The 21,841-nt window shown below is 31.7% G+C and overlaps 1 protein-coding gene across 3 annotated transcripts in view; it reads right to left on the bottom strand.

The window, feature by feature from the left end:
- Window positions 1-21,490, bottom strand: part of LOC114325151 (uncharacterized) — a 77,217-nt gene extending 55,727 nt beyond the window's left edge. For all 3 annotated transcript variants that reach the window (XM_050650051.1, XM_028273106.2, XM_050650050.1), the window contains exon 1: window positions 21,029-21,490. In XM_050650051.1, coding sequence (XP_050506008.1) covers window positions 21,029-21,218 — 190 coding nt within the window. In that variant the 5' untranslated portion in view covers window positions 21,219-21,490. The remainder of the gene's footprint in view (window positions 1-21,028) is intronic.
- Window positions 21,491-21,841: the final 351 nt, after the last annotated feature.

Raw genomic sequence — 21,841 nt, 5'->3', positions numbered from 1 at the left:
TTTTGGAGCTCTATAACTTCTGAACGGTTTACCTGATGTTGATCACTAAACATGAATTTGAAACGTATTGATAAGTAGTATCTGACGCATCCAAGATCGAGTATGATAACTGAACGTATTACAGGAATTATTGAGCTTGAAAAACCGTTTTTCCCATAAGAAATAGATTTGATTATACTTATGAAGCCTATAACTTAAAAATTCGAATTTTCCCAGATATGAGGTATACACCGTTAGACGCGTCCTGAGTCCTTCTACAAACGCTCAGTTATTGGCGCAATTCGTAGGTTGAAATTTTTAGTAATTGTCGAAAAACCAAAATTTTCAAAGTTTAATTTTTCAGTTTTTTGGCTATGGTGAGCAGTGTGTATGTCTCAGCTTGATCGCTTACACGCCATTTGAAAGCCTAACTCAACCCTATTGATTTGGTATATTTTCGGTTTTCCTGTCTTTCCTTGAACCTAAGATATATACGTCCAAAAAATATGCTATTTTGTATCTACCTAGTCCTCTAGCTGGCTTACGGGTAGTCAGAAGTCAAAAATTAGACCGGTTCTGAATCGGCCCTCACACCTTCTTGAAACACAGAAAAAAAAAATTCAGATCGGTGTAACTTTTCCACACACATACATACATACATACATACATACATACATACATACATACATACATACATATCCACAAACATTTTCCATTTTTTAAATAAAAATTGAGTCATATTTCTGAGCTCGATAACTTTTGAATGGTATAACCGATTTTCAAAATTAAACATGCGTTGGAAAGGTAATGATCTGTGCTATCAAAAGCCGCAAAGGTTGGGCTTAAATTTTTGAAATTTTTGGGAGTTTTGGGGACGAGAACGAAATACATGCTTTAAATGGGAAGGGCCGTAAAATCCACACCCTTGGACCAAAATGGAGAGGTAACATATGGATGGACGAGTCTTCTCCTAAACTTTAAGATAGGATTTGGCCCAATTTTCAATTCAGTCAGGTTTAGAAAATCGAAAATTTCGTGTATATATAGTGTCGCTTGTAGGGGTGTTGTGCGCCACTGGTGAGAACTGTCGTTCTCTGTGGATTATGTATATATTATGACATATATATACACATATGTATATATTATGACCCCTTGTATACTTACTTACTTACTTACTCCGTGGCGTTACAACCCTTCGTGGGTTTTAGCCGACTCGACAGCATGCCTCCACTGTTTTCTGTCTTGAGCAACCCCCATCCAATTTTCCACGCCCATTGCGCTTAGGTCTCCTGCAATATTATCTCGCCACCGGAGTCGAGGGCGTCCGCGTGGTCTCCTTCCAGTTGGGACTTCCTCCCACACCAGTATTAATGTTCTTTGGTCAGAATGTCTTCTGAGGTGATGATCCCTTGTATGAGGTGATGAATGACCCCTTGTATGTATATTGATAAATATGACCCCTTTCAGGTTGACACCTCAGTGGATACAAGAAGTTGCAATATGCGATGAAATGGGAAAGTTAGTGTAGTCTTTAAAGGTTTTCGCCTCCTATTTTGTTAAACCTCTATCGATTTGCATGAAAATTGGTGACTAGTTAGAGCATACCTCAAGAAATAAAAATGATTTGGAGCCAACTTGCATTTTTACTCTGGGTGGATATCACCCCTTCTCGTGGGGTGCAAACTATTTTATTACAAATAACCCCACAAATCGATAGAGGGACAAATTATAAGTAAAATTTGTTATATCATGTTATTAAAATAAATCAATACTTTTTGAGTTATTAAAGATCAAAGATTTGTCTGTTTAAGAGCACATGCCTGAAGTTACGACTGATAAAAATAACATATTAATTAATTGGCTGTTACTAAAATATTATTTTTATATTATTTCGATATTATAAATTTAGCAAAAGTATATTCGAATATGTCAAATGTACCCATTATTGGACACCCCTAGTTTCTGGACAAATTCAGTTTATATTGATAAAAAAAATTCAATTAAATATCGAAATAATACAAACATAATATTTTACTAACATACAATAATTAATTAATATGTTTTTTTTATCATCCGTAACTTCACGCATATGCTCTTAAATATACAAATCTTTGATCTTTAATAACTCAAATGTATTGATTTATTTTAATAACATGATAATCTTCTTTTCATGAGCATTTTTCAGTGCGTCACAAATGATAGAAAAAAAGGTAAGTCCGTGATAATATACATTTTAGTGACAAGACATTTTAGTTAAATCTGACAGTTGTCACATTTTATTTGCAATTTGGCATAAAAACAAATCAATTGTTTTTATTTCAGTTTTAAAATTGTATTTTCTTTGATTTGTATGGTATTATAAATTGTACAGATTATATTCGTAGATATATTATATAATTCGTAAATATTTTATTTCGATTATATGGCTCCATCTATTGACAAATAGAATAAATGTTATAAATGTCACCGACGAAATGTAATCACCGATGTGCGTTTTTTCTGTCACATACAATTTAATGCATTAGAAAGAAATCGAAAAACTGTGACGCACTGAAAGATCCTCATGAGAAAAAGCATATAACAAATTTTACTTAAAATGTGTCCCTCTATCGATTTGTAGGGTTATTTTTAATAAAATAGTTTTCGCCCGCGGCAATGGGTGGTATTCACCACCAGGGTAAAAGTGCAAGTTGGCACCAAATCAGTTTTGTTTGTTGAGGTATGCTCTAACTAGTCACCAATTTTCATGCAAATCGATGGAGGTTTAACAAAATAGGAGGTGAAAACCTTTAATGACTGCACTAACTTTCCCCTTTCATCCCTTATTGCTACTTCCTGTATCCACTGAGGTGTCAGCCTGAAAGGGGTATTAATTTTCAATATACAATGGACACATTTCACAGGAAAAACTCCATATTACTTATGACGATGATTTTTCGGCTCTAGCTCTCCGTCTATATGGCATTGAATATACATACATACAATAATTACTTGATTAAAGCTTTATGTGTGATTTACAAAAACAAGAGATTATTTCAAATTTTACTATTAATTTTATGTTAATGTGTCAATACATTAATAGAAATTTGCTATAAATACTCTATATTGTAGAAAATGTCTAATATAATACATAAATATAGTTTAAATATAGAAAAATATGAAGAGATTTTAAGACTGACAGCCAAAGTGTGACATCACGTTGAAAACAAAAGTTGAAAAGTCAGGATTTGCCCAATCTCAAGCCTTTTTAATTCCTATAAAGTTGAAATTTTGCTTCCACTTCTGTTTTTTCTGCTTAAGTAAGTACTTATATTGTTCAAAAGGAAGGTTCAAAAGAACAAAAAACGGCAAATATATAGGGTGGAAATCAGAATGCTTAAATAGATAAATGAAGTGACAAAAAAAGGATAAATGAAATGGATACATTCATGCCATAATGAAACAACATAAGAGCAGAATAGGATCAAAGAACACCTGGGGAAATGCTTAGTTAGGAGATGTATGTAAAGGGGACTAATATTGGTATGACCCAAGATACTAGAAACTTGTGAAAAAATTTAATTAGGAAAGCCCACGTTACGTAGGCATAAAGGCCAAGATAACGATGATGAATCGCATATTCTTTAAAGTCAGGCAGTTTTTAAGCAAACGGTTAAATACGTGTAAAAGAGTTGTTGATGATCCTCGGTGAATCTTTGGTTATTTTAACAAACCTGTTATACAGGGTGTCCAGAAACACTCCTGACAAACGAAGACAGGAGATTCCTCAGGTAGTTTTAGGACAATTTAACCAAAATCACCCAGTCCGAAAATTCTTAATAAGGGAGCTATAGCTAAGTCCTTTGAAGGTGGCGCCCAGTAGCCCAGTAGCCCTTTTAAGGGATTTTTAATAAAAAAATTTTATACCTTTTACAAAGGATTTCTTTCCAACTTTTTTGTCTTTATTTTTTAAATATTTTTGACCCCAGATTATTAAATTATGAGGTATTCTGGTGGTACTTAAAGTTACTCTTGCTTTAATTCGGTAATATACACTGTATTTTTTTGAAAAATGTTTTCAATGTTAAAAAACGAAAAATTTTCCAACCGATTTTTCTAGAAAACGGTACATCCTACCGACATAAAATAAGAGTACCTTTTAGTACTAGAGTATCCTACAATTTAATAATCCAGTGTCAAAATGCTTAAAAGTTAAAGACAAAAAAGTTATGCGGTAAAATAACCGTTGGCCCACCCAAAACGAACGCCTATGACCGGTACTAGAAATTCGCAATTAATGAAACCGATTTATCTCTGGAAGATAAATAGGCGTACCCGTTTCTGTTTTTCTAAATAGAAAAATTCCGGAGGTATTTAAACAACACTAATTACAAGACGCCATCTTCAAAGAGCTCTATACTAAAATCACAATGCAAGTGAAATTTTTTGATTTTCCAATACTTTCTATATAAAAAACATACTCTTCATTCGTAACGATAAAACCATTAGTTTTCGAGATATTTGAAGCTAAAAACGAAGGAGCATAATACATTAATCAAAATAAATGTGCCTTTTCATTTCTAACTTAAAATATCACGAAAACTGATGACTTTATCGTTACGAATAAAGAGTATATTATTTGCATTGAAAGTATTGGAGAATCTAAAAATTATGCTAAAATAGCAGTTTCGTCAGTGGCGTAGAATTTGGGAAGAGTCAACCATCCACTTTCCCCTGTCGTACGCCTCTGGTAGTTGCCAGAAACGATTATTTAACATAATTTAGTAGCGTGAACATTGCCTACACTTTCTGCCAATTATCATACAAATATGTCAAAATATTTTAAAGTATCCTTTTTCTTTAAATAATTTATTCTTTATTTAAAACTTTAAGAACTATAAAAGGTAAGGTAAAGTTTTCAATCCTAATAGCAACATTAATAATATTGAAACATTACTAAAATATTTTTAAATTGAAAACTCATTGGTCCATTTTCCTGGTGATGGCCCTGGCCTCTCCGATGATGACTCCAATAAGAGTCGAAAATCGTTGATTTAGAGTGCTGGACTGGGCTCCCTATTCTAAGTGAAAAATAAGATTGTTTTACCTTCGCATTACAACTGTATAAAAAAAATGGATACATTTTTATTTTAAGAATTATGTGTGCCCGGTACTATAAATCTATTTTACCTATCCTTATGATACTTGGCAGAAAGTGTTGGTACCGTACACCCTACTAAATTATGTTAAATAATCGTTTGTGGTTAATACCAGAGGCGTACGACAGGGGAAAGTGAATGGTTGGCCCTTCCAAAATTCTACGCCACTGATGAAACTGCTATTTTAGCATAATTTTTAGATTCTCCAATACTGTCTATGCAAATAATATACTCCTCATTCGTAACGATAAAGTCATTATTTTTCGAGATAATTGAAGTTAAAAATGAAAAGGCACACTTACTTTGATTAATGTATTATGCTCCTTTGTTTTTAGCTTCAAATATCTCGAAAACTAATGGCTTTATCGTTACGAATAAAGAGAATGTTTTTTACATAGAAAATATTGGAGAATCAAAAAATTGTATTAAAATAGCAATTCCGCCAGTATCGTAGAATTTGGGAAGGGTCAACCATTCACGTTCCCCCGTCTTACGCCTCTGGTAGTAGCCAGAAACGTTTGTTTAATATAATTTAGTAGATTGTACAATACCAGCACCACTTACCAAATTTCGTGTTGTTGACTCATGCCTGTCAGGAAATATTCAAAAATAAATAAAATAAAAGTTTAACTTTGACACCCTGTATTTAGGTTATTATCAACTTTTGTACTAAGGTATGTAAGGTATGTAAGGTATGAAGCTTAAATCGACCTATTTTAACCTCAGGAATCTAAGGTTAAGCTATGGCCCATTCTTTACCAAACACCCTGTTTGGGAGTGCTCCTCGTAACATTCAAGTATCTTGTTTTTTTTTATTTCTAGTGCATCTTTATTGTAATTTTATTAGACCTCCCTTAGGAAGCGGATAAAGTGAATTGTGTTAAACTGTCTTAAAATTATCTGAGGAATCTCCGGTCTTCGTTTGTCATGAGAGTATCTGCACAACCTGTATATTATAAAAAAAAACAAATGTTATATCATTTTGAATTTTTTGTATTTAAAATTACATATAAAAAACCAATAATTACCTAATTAATATCAATTTTATAAAGTAGCAGCACTTTAAAATACCCAGTACGTTATTATTAACTATTTTTATTTAAATTATTTATATTAATGCATTTATTTCAATTACAGAATATTAGTTTTTTGTGTTGTTTAATTCATTTTGAAATGATGACTCCATGATTAAAATGCTGTTCTATAAAAATGCTAAATTTTTGTTCTGTAAAAATGAAATGGAAATAATATTAACTATCAAAAGACGAAAACTGAGTAGTTGGGACATGTCTGTGATAAGAGAATAAAAATACTCATAGTCCAATCAACAGCCAATTTTTCGTGGAATTTTGAGAACCAAGGTCAATTTCCTTGAAAATTTGGATTTAGCTAGTATTTATAACCTTTGTCAAAATTTACTCTATGCCGAACTTCGCTTTTGCCCTGAGGGTGAAAACAACCCCATCTAGGGGATGAATTTTTTTTATCAAAATAGCTATGGAAATTTATAGAGTGACCAAATCTAAGTAAATTTTGTTCTATAATTTTTTTTACAAACTTGACACAAGTTATTTGCGATTGAATCTATGCATTTTATATTGAAAAAACTCATGTTTTATAACGGTTTTTCATGAATAACTTAAAAACAATTATTTTTGTAGAAACAATTGTTAAGGACAATAAAATATTTTTAATAAAATTTTTAATAAAAAGACAAACAGATTCGCGTCAGAAAAACCTATGTAAACCCAATAATGATGAGTTATTGCTCTTTAAAGGATGGTTATTTTCGAAGAACTATTCAACTATTCAACTTCAACTATTTTTTCTAAACTAAGCATTCCAAACCGGTCGAATCACATGAATCGTATCAATTATACCTAAATAAAGTATTTTTCAAGTGGGCAGCTATTAATTTCTATAAGGATTGTAGCCACAAGGGTTTAATTTTTACATTTTAAAAAGAAAAAAGCAGATAGCGACTTTATTTACGTCATCAGTCAGTCAGTTCTTATGCAAAAAACTTTTGTTAAAGTTTATTTAAAAGATTTTTTATGTACCTACCTTAAAAGATGTCTCTTAAGTTTTCCCAAAAACTTGCACCACATTCGAGTTATTCGAGATTGAAGGTTCTCCATTTCGAGGTTCTTCGAAAATAGCCACCCTGTAAAGAGCCCCCTCAGTAGTTATTGGGTTTACCGAGGTCTTTTTGACGTGAATCCCTTTGTTTTTTACTAGTCACAATTTTGTTCTTATTGATTTTTCTATAAAACTAATTTTTTTTAAGTTATTCATGAAAAACGGTCATAAAACGTAAGTTTTTTCAATGAAAAATGCATAGCTTCAATCGCAAATATCTTGGAAAGTGTCAATTTTGCAAAAAAATTTTATAGAACAAAATTTACTCAGAATTGGGCACTCTATCGAATTCCATAGTTATTTTGATTAGAAAATTTTCATCCCCTAGATGGGATTGTTTTCACCCCCAGGGCAAAAGCGCAGTTCGGCATAGGGTAGATTTTGAAGAAGAGTGTCAACAGAGCTTAAAACCAAATTGTCATTTAAATCGGTGTTGATTCTCAAAATTCCATGGTTTTACAGTTTTTTACCGCTGATAAGTGGTCTATCATTATTACAAGTTGCTATGCAAGGCAAAATTAGAGGACAGCTAGGTGTGGGAAGCAGTGACGGCTTGTGGTGATTTAAAAAGGGTGGTCAATTAAGGAATGTAATTATAGAAATGATGGATAAGAGTCGCGGGCAATTGTGGCAAAGGCAAAAAAATTTTGAGGGCCTCGTCCCTTTTTGTCTAAATTTGATATTATTTATTACTCTTGTTCGTATATAAATAAAATATAAAAGAAATATGACATACGTGTTATTATCGTATGCAATACATTAATAAATCAAAGCGAATTAGAAACAAAATTTAAACTTTAAAAATAATATAAAAAGTCTGTAATTTTTGTATTCACTTTATTGAATTTATTCATTTTATTTATACAAAAAAATCCATTCTTCGATTTTTGTGTTTTGCAAAAACATCGATAACACGAGCATTAAAGTATGAAGATAATATCAACAGAAAATATTGTACCAAAGTGTGAACCGAAACGTTCCACTGGTCTCTGGGTGCACTGCACAAATCCTCACTGTTTTAGATAGGCGAAATGCTTTTTCACCGATTTTAAGATTTCTCTTTCTAATTAGTGGGGTAGGTTAGTACTGGCTGGTTCAATTTGAATTCTGCACCAGAGCATAAGTACAGTTGAGTCCGCGAATCTTTACCCGTGCGTCATCATTTAAAGCATATGAAATAAGTCGACGATAAGTCGGAAATTGAAATTTACTAAACGCAACAGCAAGTTGCAAATTAACTGTCACTTGCAGTTGCGTTTAGTAAATTTCAATTTCCGATTTATCATCGACTTATTTCGTATGCTTTAAATTATGACGCACGGGTAAAGATTCGCAGACTCAACTGTATCTGCACTTGCCACGTGCATACAGCGGCGTAGAGCAAATAAATATGATTCATAAATAAAGTTATATTTTAATGATTCTATGAGATTTCAAAAATATATTTTAATGATACTTAACTTAGTATGCATGGTATAACTAGATCCAAACCCAGACATCCAAAGTGAAAGTTATCCTTTAACACCAAATTGTTCTATATGGTCCACATAACGTTCAGAAAAAAGTCACACCATTTTAAGCGTCGGGTTTGGGGGGAGAGGGGGGAGAAATCGGTAAATTCGTAGTTTTTTAAGTTTTTCGTCAATATTTCTAAAACTATGCGGTTTAGCATGAACAACCTGTATACAAAAATGTTCTACATTAAATTTTAAACAAAAAAGGTCCTATGCGTAATGCTTCTAAAATGAACGGTTCTAAAGTTACGGAGGTAGTATAGTATAATTGGTCCAAAAAAGGCCTAACCCAGACACTAAAAGTAAAAGCTTTTCTCCAACACCAAATTGTTCTATATGGTCCAGATATTGTTCAGTAAAAAGTTAAACCAATTTTAGAGTCCGGTTTGGGGGGAGATGGGGAGAAATCGGTAAATTAGTAGTTTTTATAGGTTTTTCGTCAATATTTCTAAAAATATGCTTTAGCGTAAACAATGTTATATACAAAAATGTTCTACATCAGATTTAAAACAAAAAAGGTCCTATACATAATTGTTATAAAATCAACGATTCCAGAGTTACGCAGGGTGAAAAGTGGAGGTTATCGATACTTTTTATATTTTTTGGACAATTTATAATATTTTTACTGATTGCAAGAAATTTTCTTTAACAGGATTTGCTATTTCAGTGGCCCATGGTATGTTAGTGATAAGCCCTTAAAGAAACGTCAACCTCACCACCCAAAATCATCATCAGTTTCCCAAAAAATATAAAAAGTATCGAAAACCTCCACCTTTCACCCTTCATAACTCTGGAACCGTTGATTTTACAACAATTATGGATACGACCATTTTTGTTTTAAATTTTATGTAGAACGTTTTTGTATAAAACTTTGTTTACGCTTAAACATAGTTTCAGAAATATTGACGAAAAACGTAAAGAAACTACTAATTTACCGACTTCTCCCCATCTCCCCCCCCCCCAAACCGGACGCTCAAAATGGTGTAATTTTTTACTGAACAATATGTGGACCATATAGAACAATTTGGTGTTGGAGGAAAACTTTTACTTTGGATGTCTGGGTTAGGCCTTTTTTTTGACCAATTATATTATACTACCTCCGTAACTTTGGAACCGTCTATTTTAGAAGGATTATGTATAGTGCCTTTTTTATTTCAAATTTAATGTAAAACATTTTTGTATAGAAGGTTGTTCATGCTAAGCCTCATAGTTTTAGAAATATTGACGAAAAACTTAAAAAACTACGAATTTACCGACTTCTCTCCCCTCTCCCCCCAAACCCGACGCTCAAAAAGGTGTGACTTTTTTCTGAACATTATATGGACCATATAGAACAATTTGGTGTTGGAGGATAACTTTCACTTTGGATGTCTGGGTGATGTCATTTTTTGAATCAATTCTATCGTACTAACTATAGTATTAATGAGATTTAACTGCACAAGTGAACCAATGGAGAAACCGCCCGTGGTGGGAAGACGAAGAATATCCTGGTTTGGAATTTGAGAGAATTTTGAATTCAATAGTGCAGAGCTATTTAGAGCGGCAGTCAACAGGGTCCGCATAGCCATGATTATTTTTAATCTTTGATTGAAAATGGAACTTGATGAAGAAGTGCATCTCCGACTGTACTTCATTTTCCATCATCAATCAAATCCTAATTTTATTATTACGACAGGGTCTGATTTACCCTGTTTCATATTCACTTTCTATCATTACTATCATTTTTCTTGTGTGATACTTTTTTATTATAAATCCATACGTCATATTATTAGTCCTACTAATGTGTAAAAGATTGGCATAGAAAGTGATACTACCGAAAAACAGGATGTTCAAAAAAAAAATTATATCAACCATAACCACTTTACTCAAATGTGACTTGTATATCGTGGACATACTGGAAAAATCCACCAACTCACAAATTTAAATATTATTATACCTCTTCACCCGATAAAAATCGGGTACATTTGCTGTTTAAGTTTGATACCTGGATATGATTTTGAAGGATGTCACCCACATAACAGCTGAAGTGCACATGCAATGTAAAAATATTTTGAAAAACATTATTTTATTCATGAAAACTGTAAAAAAGATGGAGTTGGTTGATTTTCATTGTCATTGAATTATTTAATATTACGGACTGCAATTTTTTATAAATAAGAATCGATTAAGTGCACTTAATCTATTTCTACTGTATAAAAATTCCGCTCACGGACTTAGACCGTTGATTGAATACACGATGTATTCTAGGTCTGGATCCCGCGTATGAAAAAAAAGTTGATTAATAGCAAGCTGAAAATTTGTTAATAGTTTAAGGGTGTCTGGTCGGACAAACTTTGATATATGGGAACACTGGAACAGGGGAAGTTTTAATTGTGGAACAGGTTAAAAATTTGGAACGGTCAGACCACAAAAACGGCACATGTATTTTGTCCGACAGAACAGACTTAAACTCTCCGAACAGAGATTAAACTCTCATGCAAAAATAAGACTGCTATTTATCACCAAATGGGCGTTTTAATGAGTGGAACATGTAGAATATGTCAAATGACAGGAATTATGACAGGTGATAAATAGCAGTCTGATTTTTGCAAGAGAGTTTAATCTCTGCTCGGAGAGTTTAAGTCTGTTCTGTCGGACAAAATAAATGTGCCGTTTTCTTGGTCTGACCGTTACAAATTTATAACCTGTTCCACAATTAAAACTGCCCCTGTTACAGTGTTTCCATATATCAAAGTTTATCCGACTAGACACCCTTAAGCTATTAACATATTTTCAGCTTGCTATTAATCAACTTTTTTTTTCATAAGCGGGATCCAGACCTATTCGTGTATTCAATCAACGCTTATAGGGGAGTGCAATTAGAACGAAAACATGCATTGTTTCGGAAAAATTCAAACAAGCTTATAACCAAAATATGAATATTTTTCCCACATTAGAAAAATTATGAATCGGTACCTATGTTTCCAAAGATATAATAAAAAATTAAGTAAACAAATAGAAATTGATTTTTTTTTAATTATAGGGGAATTAGAACGAAAACATGCATTGTTTCGGAAAAATTCAAACAAGCTTATATTTTTCTAAAACTTTTTTATTGGTTTAATATACTTATTAAAGTAAAAAGTTCTACTCGCAGATTTGACCGCTAATTGTTTATTAATTGTTTTAACATTAACAATTTTTTTGTACAAATAATTTTAAAAACATCGTTAAATTCATCATTTTACTTTGATCAAATATGTTTCTGTGTTGTTTTTGATTATGCTGAATCCGAATATGGCATTGCAATTTGAAAATTCTTATACAGAAGCTCTTATACAGTAAGTATGCCTAGCTAGGAACCACATGGAAAACATTTTTATTATCAATTTTACGAAAAAAAGTTATTCTTCATAAAATGCTCTGGATAGTCAAACATCTAAAACAGTCCCCATCAGATATCAAATTTTATCAATTTTATACGAGTTATGTCAAAAATATGAATTACGTTAAAGAGTAAGTACCTTTATATTCCAGAATATCAAAAAATGATATTATGAAAAGTTGTTTGAAATTATAAAAACTATGTTTAAATACACAATTACATCATTCTATTTGAAAAAATTTTTTTAAATTTTTTCTCAAGTTACTGTTACACATCATCAATTTTATTACAATTATGATAACTCTTTTATTATCACTTTTACGAAAACAAGTCTTTCTTCATAAAATGCTCTCCCTGGTCTAAAATCTAAGATACAACCATCAGATATCAAACTTTTTTAATTTTATACGAGGTATGTAAAAAATATGAATTTTTCTTAAGAGTAAGTGCCTTTATTATTCACAATATTTTAGTTAGAAGGATGTAACTGAACACTAAAACAATTTTTTTAATTCCAAACAACTTTCCTTAATAACACTTTTCGGTATTGTAAAATGTAAAGGTACTTTACTCTTGAGTGAACTTCATATTTTTTAACATACCTCGTATAAAATTAATTAAATTTGATATTTGACGATTGCATCTTAGATTATACACGATGCAGAGTATTTTATAAAGAATAACTTTTTTTCGTAAAACTGACAATAAAAAAGTTATCAATAGGTTCCAAGTTATGCAGACATACTGTATAAGAGTTAAAAAAAAATTTTTTACTGAACATTTATTATTGTTGAAGCTTATTATTAAATGTATTTTAGGTAAGTTTTACAGACAAAATTTTAGATCACTCTGTATAAACATTTTTTTAGCTGGTATTTTTCGGTTTTTGTATTACATTTTTGTTGTCTTTCTTAATTTTTTCACAAATAAATAGTTTATTTCATTTCTAAAGTGAAATAATTTAGTGTATTTTAAAGATTTCATCCTAATCTTTAAAAAAGCACTTATAAAACTGTAATAGATCTGTTCAAACTTGACTAATACCGTCTTAAAGTGGTGGTAATTCTATAAAACTATGAAGATTTCAAAAATTACATTTTTTGAGACGTCATATCATTTGAATTAAATTTTTTAGATTTTTTTGAATAAAACATCATTTATGGTAGGGGAGCAAAGTATGCTAAATGTGCAGTCACTCGAGCGCTTTGGGGACCTATTGGGTTGTGAAAAGTAGGTCCTAAAACCAAAAAAAATTAAGTAAAGTTTTCCATTTTAGTGGGCGCTTGCCATTTTTTAATTTAATTTTCCATTTCCAACAATGGTTTTTTCCGATTATAAAGTCATCTATCCATAATTCGAAAAAATATTTCGAATAAATGTTACTTATTTTTACGTAAGGAATCCAAATCTGCAATAAAAAATGAGGGTTCCCATTTAAGATTTTAAAGTAACCCCCCACCCCACCTCGGTGGGAGGTCGTGTTTGGTGGCATTCGATAGATTTTTTAAAAATATTGAATAAGTGTATTTTACAGTTTTTCGATCTGATGTTCATTTCGCGAAATATCGTGGGATTCGTATTTAAAATATTAAATTTACCCCCACCCCTCTCCGTGGGAACTCGTGTTTGGTATCATTCGATAGATTTTTAAAAAATATTGGGCACATATTTTTTAGTTTTTCGATCTGTCATTCATTTCGCGAAATATTCGCTTTTTTCTTGTGAAACTTTGGGACTCGCCCAATTCCTTACGCCTGGCTCAAATCGTCAGATTTTTTAAATATACACTATTTTGCATGTACTTAACTTACCTTATCTTAATCTGACAATTTCGAGTTTTTTTAAGGGTAGATTTTGTTTTTCGGACCCTCCTTAACGAACTCCCCTGTGTTAAGAGCCAATATATGGTAGAGGTACATCTACAGGGTACCAGGTTTCTCCCCATATGATAATCTGACGCGCTCGAGTAACTGCAAAAATCCCCGCTTGGGCTCCCCTACCATTAGCAAGATGCTTGAAAGGTAATTTGTGCAAAATTGAGAGTTTTATAAGAAAAATTGTATTAGTTACACATTTTTAAATCATTTTTAAACAAAATTCATGTAAGGCTTATTTTCCGCCCACACCGTACTTATGTCCATACATTTTATTTCTTTCATTCTATTTTCTTTCATGTTCAATTTGTTAAATTTAATTTAATCCATTATTTAAAGAATTACATTAAAATAACTCAACCGTACACTTCGCCGTACGTTAGTTTACAATGCGCCAATATTTGTGAGAAGGGTGACTTTAGCGTTATAAATAAAAAATTATAGAAGATACGGATTTAATTTTAGAAATGCCTTTATATAAGGGTTTTTTGTAAAATTTTCTGAATTTTTCAATGGACAAGTCAGTTTTTTTCCAAAATTTATATTTTCGGAGTTATTTAAAAAACATCTAATTTCGTAGTTCATTTGTTTAATAAATAATGAAGCACCCACTTCTCGAGTAGAACTTTTTGATATGTGGTTTATTAAACATTTCTTAATGAAATTACAAAAAGTTTTATCTTGTTTGATTTTTTCAGAAGTGAAAATCTATATGCACTCTCCTATTAGACTAAATCAAGGTTCAGCTTTAAGCACGGTGGATGACGGATTTGAACGGGGGGTAGGCGAAGCAAACTTTTTGTATCTTTTTGGGGTACCAAAATTAACATTTTTAACATTAACATTTGAGAGGTTCAGTGGTGGCATTTTCATCTCTAATGACTGGAGTATCTATTTATAAAGGATTTATAATAATACCTACTTAAAAAGTCAAATAAAATGACCCAGACATTTGTAAAGTGATACTTTTTTACGACCTCTCTGGGAAATATGCACAGTTGTAACAATAATTGTCGGGTTATGTAATTTATAATAGATAACTACTATACAGAATTTATAGAGATGATTCCATTCACATCATTTTATTTAAGAGAGTCAAAAACAATTGAACGAAAGCGCGGGAAATTACTTCTGGATAACGAATTATAATATAATATTGAATGCAGAGATTTGTGATGACAATGATCCTCTTACTGAAATTCGATAAAAAAAATTGTAAAAAAAATATAAAAGATATTATGCAGCGTGTACCAAAAGTAGCGACATGTCGAATATTTCGCGAAATAAACATCGACTCGAAAAACTAAAAAATACGTGTTCAATAATTTTGTACAATCTATCAAATGACACCAAACACGACCCTCCACTTCACCCCCTGGAGGTGGGGTGGGGGCAACTTTAAAATCTTAAATGGAAACCCACAGTTTTCCTTACGTAAAAATAATGGTAGGGGAGCAAAGTATGCTAAATGTGCAGTCACTCGAGCGCTTTGGGGACCTACTGGGTTGTGAAGAGTAGGTCCTAAAACCAAAAAAAGTTAAGTAAAGTTTTCCATTTTAGTGGGTGCTTGCCATTTTTTAATTTAATTTTCCATTTCCAACAATGGTTTTTTCCGATTATAACGCCATCTATCCGTAATTCGAAAAAATGTTTCGAATAAAAGTTACTTATTTTTACGTAAGGAATCCAAATCTGCAATAAAAATTGAGGGCTCCTATTTAAGATTTTAAAGTAACCCTCCACCCCACATCCATTGGGGGTCGTGTTTGGTGCCGTTCGATAGATTTTTCAAAACTATTGAATAAGTGTATTTTACAGTTTTTCGATCTGATGTTCATTTCGCGAAATATCGCGGGATTCGTATTTAAAATATTAAATTTACCCCCCACCCCTCTCCGTGGGAAGTCGTGTTTGGTATCATTCGATAGATTTTTAAAAAATATTGGGCACATATTTTTTAGTTTTTCGATCTGTCATTTATTTCGCGAAATATTGGCTTTTTTCTTGTGAAACTTTGGGACTCACCCATTTCCTTACGTCCGGCTCAAATCGTCAGATTTTTGAAATATACACTCTTTTGCATGTACTTAACTTACCTTATCTTAATCTGACAATTTCGAGTTTATTTAAGGATAGATTTTATTTTTCGGGCCCCCCTTAACGAACTCCCCTGTGTTAAGAGCCAATATATGGTAGATGCACATCCGCAGGGTACCAGGTTTCTCCCCATATGCTAATCTGACGCGCTCGAGTAACTGCAAAAATCCCCGCTTGGGCTCCCCTACCAATTCGAGACAGTTTTTTTAGTTGTAAATAGATTGCGCTATAATCGAAAAAAAAACGATTTATCGTGATACCATAGTAAATTATAGAAATGGTCTAATATCTCGAGAAATACACCTCCAAATGAAAAACCAAAAACCACGTGTTTAATATTTTTCAACCTATCGAACGATACCAAACATGAACCCCCTCTACACTCTGGAGGTGGGGTGGGGGGGTAAATCTAGAATCTTAAATAGGAACTCCCATTTTTTTATTGCAAATTTGGATTCCTCATGAAAAAATAAGTAACATTTATTCTTCTTCTTCTTTTTCTGTCTTTCTGCCTTTCATTTCTGTCCCTAAATTGTCATTCCATCTTTTCCTTGGGCGTCCTATACTTCTTCTGCATACGGTGACTTCTCCCTGTCCCTGGCTATTCTTACTATCCTTGATTCAGACATACTGCTTATGTGTGGATTCCACTCTTCTTTTCTGTTCTTTACCCAGTATTTATATTGCCTACCCCACATATGCGTCTGATTTCCTCACTTCTTACCCTATCCTGTAGTCCTTTTCCAGCAATCCTTCTTAAGATCTTCGTTTCGTTAATCTCCAGATGTCTTTGTGTTTTGCTTTTATACACTTAACATTTTATACATTTAGTTTTTTGAACATTTATTCGAAACATTTTTTAGAATTGTTAATAGATGGCCCCATAATCAAGAAAATACGAATTATTGGCGCCATCTATCAACAATTCTAAAAAATGTTTCGAATAAATGTTGCTTATTCTTTCATGGGGAATCCATTATTCTTTCATGGGGATATCGATAATTTGCACGGAATATTTCACTGTACCATAGAAAAATAGGTAGGCCAAGAGTTTCCTCTACAATATTGTATTGATCTGCAATCTTGTTAGTAGGACATTCAATCAGATCAGCTGTCACATTAGCTTGTATTGACGACAATCAGTAATATTTTAGGGCACATTTTAGAACAGGTCAATAATAGATTTAACTACCTGGGATGTTGGATCAATATTTAGAAATAAGATCGAGAATAGAACAGGCTAAAAAATCTTTCAAAAAATTAGAAGACTGCTATTTGACTAAGAGCCTGTAGTATATGTAAATAGGTGAAATTTGCGAATCAGTTTAGGCACGATAAATAGTCTAGGCGCCCAATAGAGGTCACCGTGTCCTTTTCAATTCTGATGGACAAACTCAACCGTTTCTTATGGATTTTTGGCTGCTGATTACGAATTGCGAGGGTGGATTTCGATCAGAATGGTCGAAAAATTTGTATATACAATTTAATTGTTTATAAGGCTCTGGCTCATAAACTAAAAGAGATACAAAAAAATATTTCAAATAAAATTTGTTCCTTAATAAAAAACGAAGAAAAAATCGTTTACTAAATTCAAATCCAATAATTAGAACTCAAGATATCGGAATATTAGTGCACAGTGCAAATTGAAAATTGCAAAATATGCAAAAAAGTATTATTCGAAGCTTTATCGATCGTAACTCGACTTCTACTCATGCAAGTGAGCCTTCGAAGGTCTTATTTTAAATCCCAATTAACTGGCTTCCAAACAAAGTTTGTTAAATTACTTTATCTTCATTTATTTTAAAGTTATACCCGTTTGAAGTTATAATTTTCTTACAAACATTGGACATTAATTTGTTTATAAGGGTTTCAAGCAAATTTGAGCCATAAACATTTATACTTTAATTAACAATAAAGATAGAAGAGCTCAAAAGGAACAATTTGAGCTTACGAAAATGTTCGTAAGTTTATTTTTGGCCAAGATATCGATATTTTAATGGCGCGCTATGAGGAGCAAAGTTGGCTCATGCTCACAGTGTAAAGGTTCACGTGCTAACTTCTCCATGCAAATTATAATTTCTATGTATAGGTTATCGTTACGTATCGGTATACGTTATCTTCATTTTTCATTTTTGAAGATCCTAATAAAATTTTATATAATTCTTATATTAAATCACCGTACAGTACCTCGTATAACATTCCATTCTATTTACTTTGTCTTCTATTTTTTGTACTAAATGAGAAAAAAACATTAAAAACTAATATTTCAGAAATATAACTAAAAAGTCAGCTAATATTATTCATTAAGAATAGGCAAGGCCTATCCTGAACAAAATAATGTAACACGAGAGCAGTCGATCGGTGTCTTTACCGCGATATTACTTGACTGTGAGCCGATCTTGCACATCATAGAGCGCCATTTAAATATCGATATCTTGGCCAAAAATAAGCTTACAAACATTTTCGTAATCTCAAATTGTTCCTTTTTCATTATTGTTAATTAAAGTATAAATGTTTATGCTCAAATTTGCTTGAAATTCTTATAAACAAATTAATGTACAATTTTTTTAAGAAAATTAAAAATTCAAACGGGTATAACTTTAAAACAAATGAAGACAAAATAATTTAACAAACCACGTTTGGAAACCTATTAATTAAACTTTAAAATGAGACCTTCTAATGCTCATTTGCGTATGTAGAAGCCGAGTTACGATCGATAAAGCTTCGAAAAATACTTATTTTGCAATTTGAAATTTTCATTGTGCACTAATTTTACAATATCTTGAGTTCTAATTATTGGATTTGAGTTTAGTAAACTTTTTTGTCTTCGTTTTTATTAAGGAACAAATTTTATTTGAAACATTTTTTTGTATCTCTTTTAGTTTATAAGCCAGAGCCTTATACACAATTAAATTGTTTATAACAATTTTTTTTTACCACTCGGATCGAAATCCACCCTCGAAATTCGTAATCAGCAGCTAAAAATCCATAAGGAACTGTTGAGTTTGTCCATCAGAATTAAAAAGGACACGGTGACCCCTCTGGCGCCTAGACTAAAAAGTCTATAACTTAAATCTAAACCTAATAGAAAACGTATGAACACTTTGCCGTCATTTTTTAGTGGCACAAGCGTTGACAGTGGCGCATCAAACCTTCCACTTATGAACGGGATAAATAAATTAAAAGGTACCCTCCCTCAGTCCCAGAATTCATTTTTTTTTTCATTTTTTGAAGTTCTATGTAATTAAAAAATAAGACAGATTTTAACCCTTCACCCCGTTCCCCTTCCTACACGGTCAAAAACTTGGACCAGTAGGTTGAGTGTCCATAACCTCAAACTTTTTCATTTATTTATTTTTTTTAAGAAGCGTTTAACTTTTTTCGGGGATGGCCACAGGTCTAATTTTTTTTAATCGTGTGTGTTTTATCAATCGCTTACTTACTTACTTAAGCCGTCCTCTTGTACCTTACGGTGTCGAGGAATTAGTTGTTTGAGCTTTTCTTTGTACTCGCTATTCTCTTTTCTGAGTTTTTCATTTCTCCTACCAACTCACCTACTATGTTTTTTATATCCTCTAGTTCCTTATCTTTATTTTTATTATCAGTTATTAACGTTTTTATCATTTCCGTAATTTCATTCTCTCTATCTCCAGCATTCTTTTTATCGGGAGATCGATACACTTTTCTGCTCTTACTAAAGATATCCTTAAATTCATTACCTTTTCTTTTACCATCCTCTGATACATAAGCATCGATGCCGCTGTCCGTCATCTTAATTTCAATTCCTCTACTATTACAAATTACTATTATAATTAATTTTTGACTGCATTATACTCGTAATCCTATTTCTATCTGAAAGTTGTTTATTTTTATTTATAAAATAAATAAATGTTTTGTAATCCAACTAGTTATTTACAGTAAGTTTTAATTCAAATTGTTTATGCACGAAAAATTTGACACCAAATGCAAATGGGTCAAATTTATAAAACACCAATAAATTAAAATCATTTACCGATCGCAAAATGTTAAATCAAAATACTTATGTGTCCTTTGTACACAAACAACATTGACAACACTAAATAATCCTAAATCCTACATCAATCCTTAATCAATTTACATCAAATATCTAAATGGTTTTCGTGATAAAGCCCGCTGTCGAGTTGTTTATCGACGACACCACATAAACTTGCCAATACTCAACTCCATTTATCAATCACTATATTTCTAATTTTTTTCAGAATTTTCCGTAAGGTTCGCTACCCTCAAAAATCCAAAATCTGTTTTTTGGGAGGTTTTTGGGGTTTGAACGTGTTTCTCCCATTTTTAAATGATCTAAAGTTCCTAGCTACTTCAATTTATATATAACCTATAAAAAACAGTGATTTGATCTATTTAGAAGTCTATATAATAGAAAAAATCTGAAGAAAATTAGAAATATAGTGTTTGATAAAATAGAGAAAATTAAAAAAATAGACCTGCACCTATCCCCAAAAAAAGTTATATCTACGCTATTTTTTTAATGAAAAAAAATTGTTCGTGGTTATGTACACTCAACCAACAGGTCTATAAAAAATAGACATATTTTGTAAAAGCGTCAACTATGCCTGTGAATTTTTTGAAATTTTTAAATTGATTGTATCATGATCTATATAAAAATGACTATACAAAAAAAACAAATTCACCGGAGGGACCGCAAACGTTCAGATACAATTAGCGTCTCTTTGCAAAGACAATGACGTCGACTTTGCAAAGTAACAAGACACTTACTCAACACACACACACTACACATTACACCTGAGTTAGTGATAAGTTATACAATTACGTGGCTAAAGGTTCTAGTTCTAAACCAAGGCCAGAATCAGAGAAAAAAAAACAAAAAACAAATTAAATTCATGCAATACTCATAATATACTTTTAACTTACCATCCAAATCCACTAAAAGATGATCAATTCCATCAATAAATCTGAGCTGCTCCTCTTCTGAAACTTCCAAAAGATTCTGCATCTCCAGCTGTTTATCTTTTTTCACCAAGATGAATATCACTATAAAAATTAGTATAGTCGAACATAACAAAATTATAACGGGTTTTAAAAGTTTGTTAGTAGATTTCATGATGACTTAAGTATTTGATGGATCGTTCACCTAGCAGATATGTTTTATTTACATACTCGTCTTTAAAAGTAAAAGGAAAAAAGTGTTTTATTCTTTTATATAGCCTATTTTAATCACGTGTATCTTTTTTGTGAAGCAAAATTAACTCATTCAGAATTTTATATGATGTAGAATTACAGTTTATTGCAAGAGGATTAAATGTACAGTTTAAGTTTATAGTACTGTTAGTTGTTTAAAAAAAATGCCGGCTTTACAAAATACGGTTGATATGGTGCTCTAGTTTGATTTTGTGAACTTGAAGTTTGTTTTCAATTTATTTATATATAAATTCTCATTGGTGTCAATTTTAAATAATCTACACAAACTGTATAATTACAAGATGCTCAATTAAAAAAATTGATTGAAATTTAAATTACTCCATGTTTTTCAAATAAAAAACATCAATTTTTAGAATATTACCTTTATAATAATTGCTAATTGATAGTTTTTTTTATAGCCGAAAAAATTTCATCTGTAGCGTTTGGTTAAATTATTTTGGGGATCTTAGCTTAGTTTTACATTTAAACTTTTTCAGTTTTTGCATTTGTTGGCAAAATTTGTTTAATGTAGTTTTTGAGTACCAA

This window comes from Diabrotica virgifera, chromosome 5 (genome assembly GCF_917563875.1).
Source record: "Diabrotica virgifera virgifera chromosome 5, PGI_DIABVI_V3a".
Classification (NCBI taxonomy): domain Eukaryota; kingdom Metazoa; phylum Arthropoda; class Insecta; order Coleoptera; family Chrysomelidae; genus Diabrotica; species Diabrotica virgifera.
Note: the sequence above shows the minus strand (reverse complement) of the source record. Positions and strands in the feature narration are given on the sequence as shown.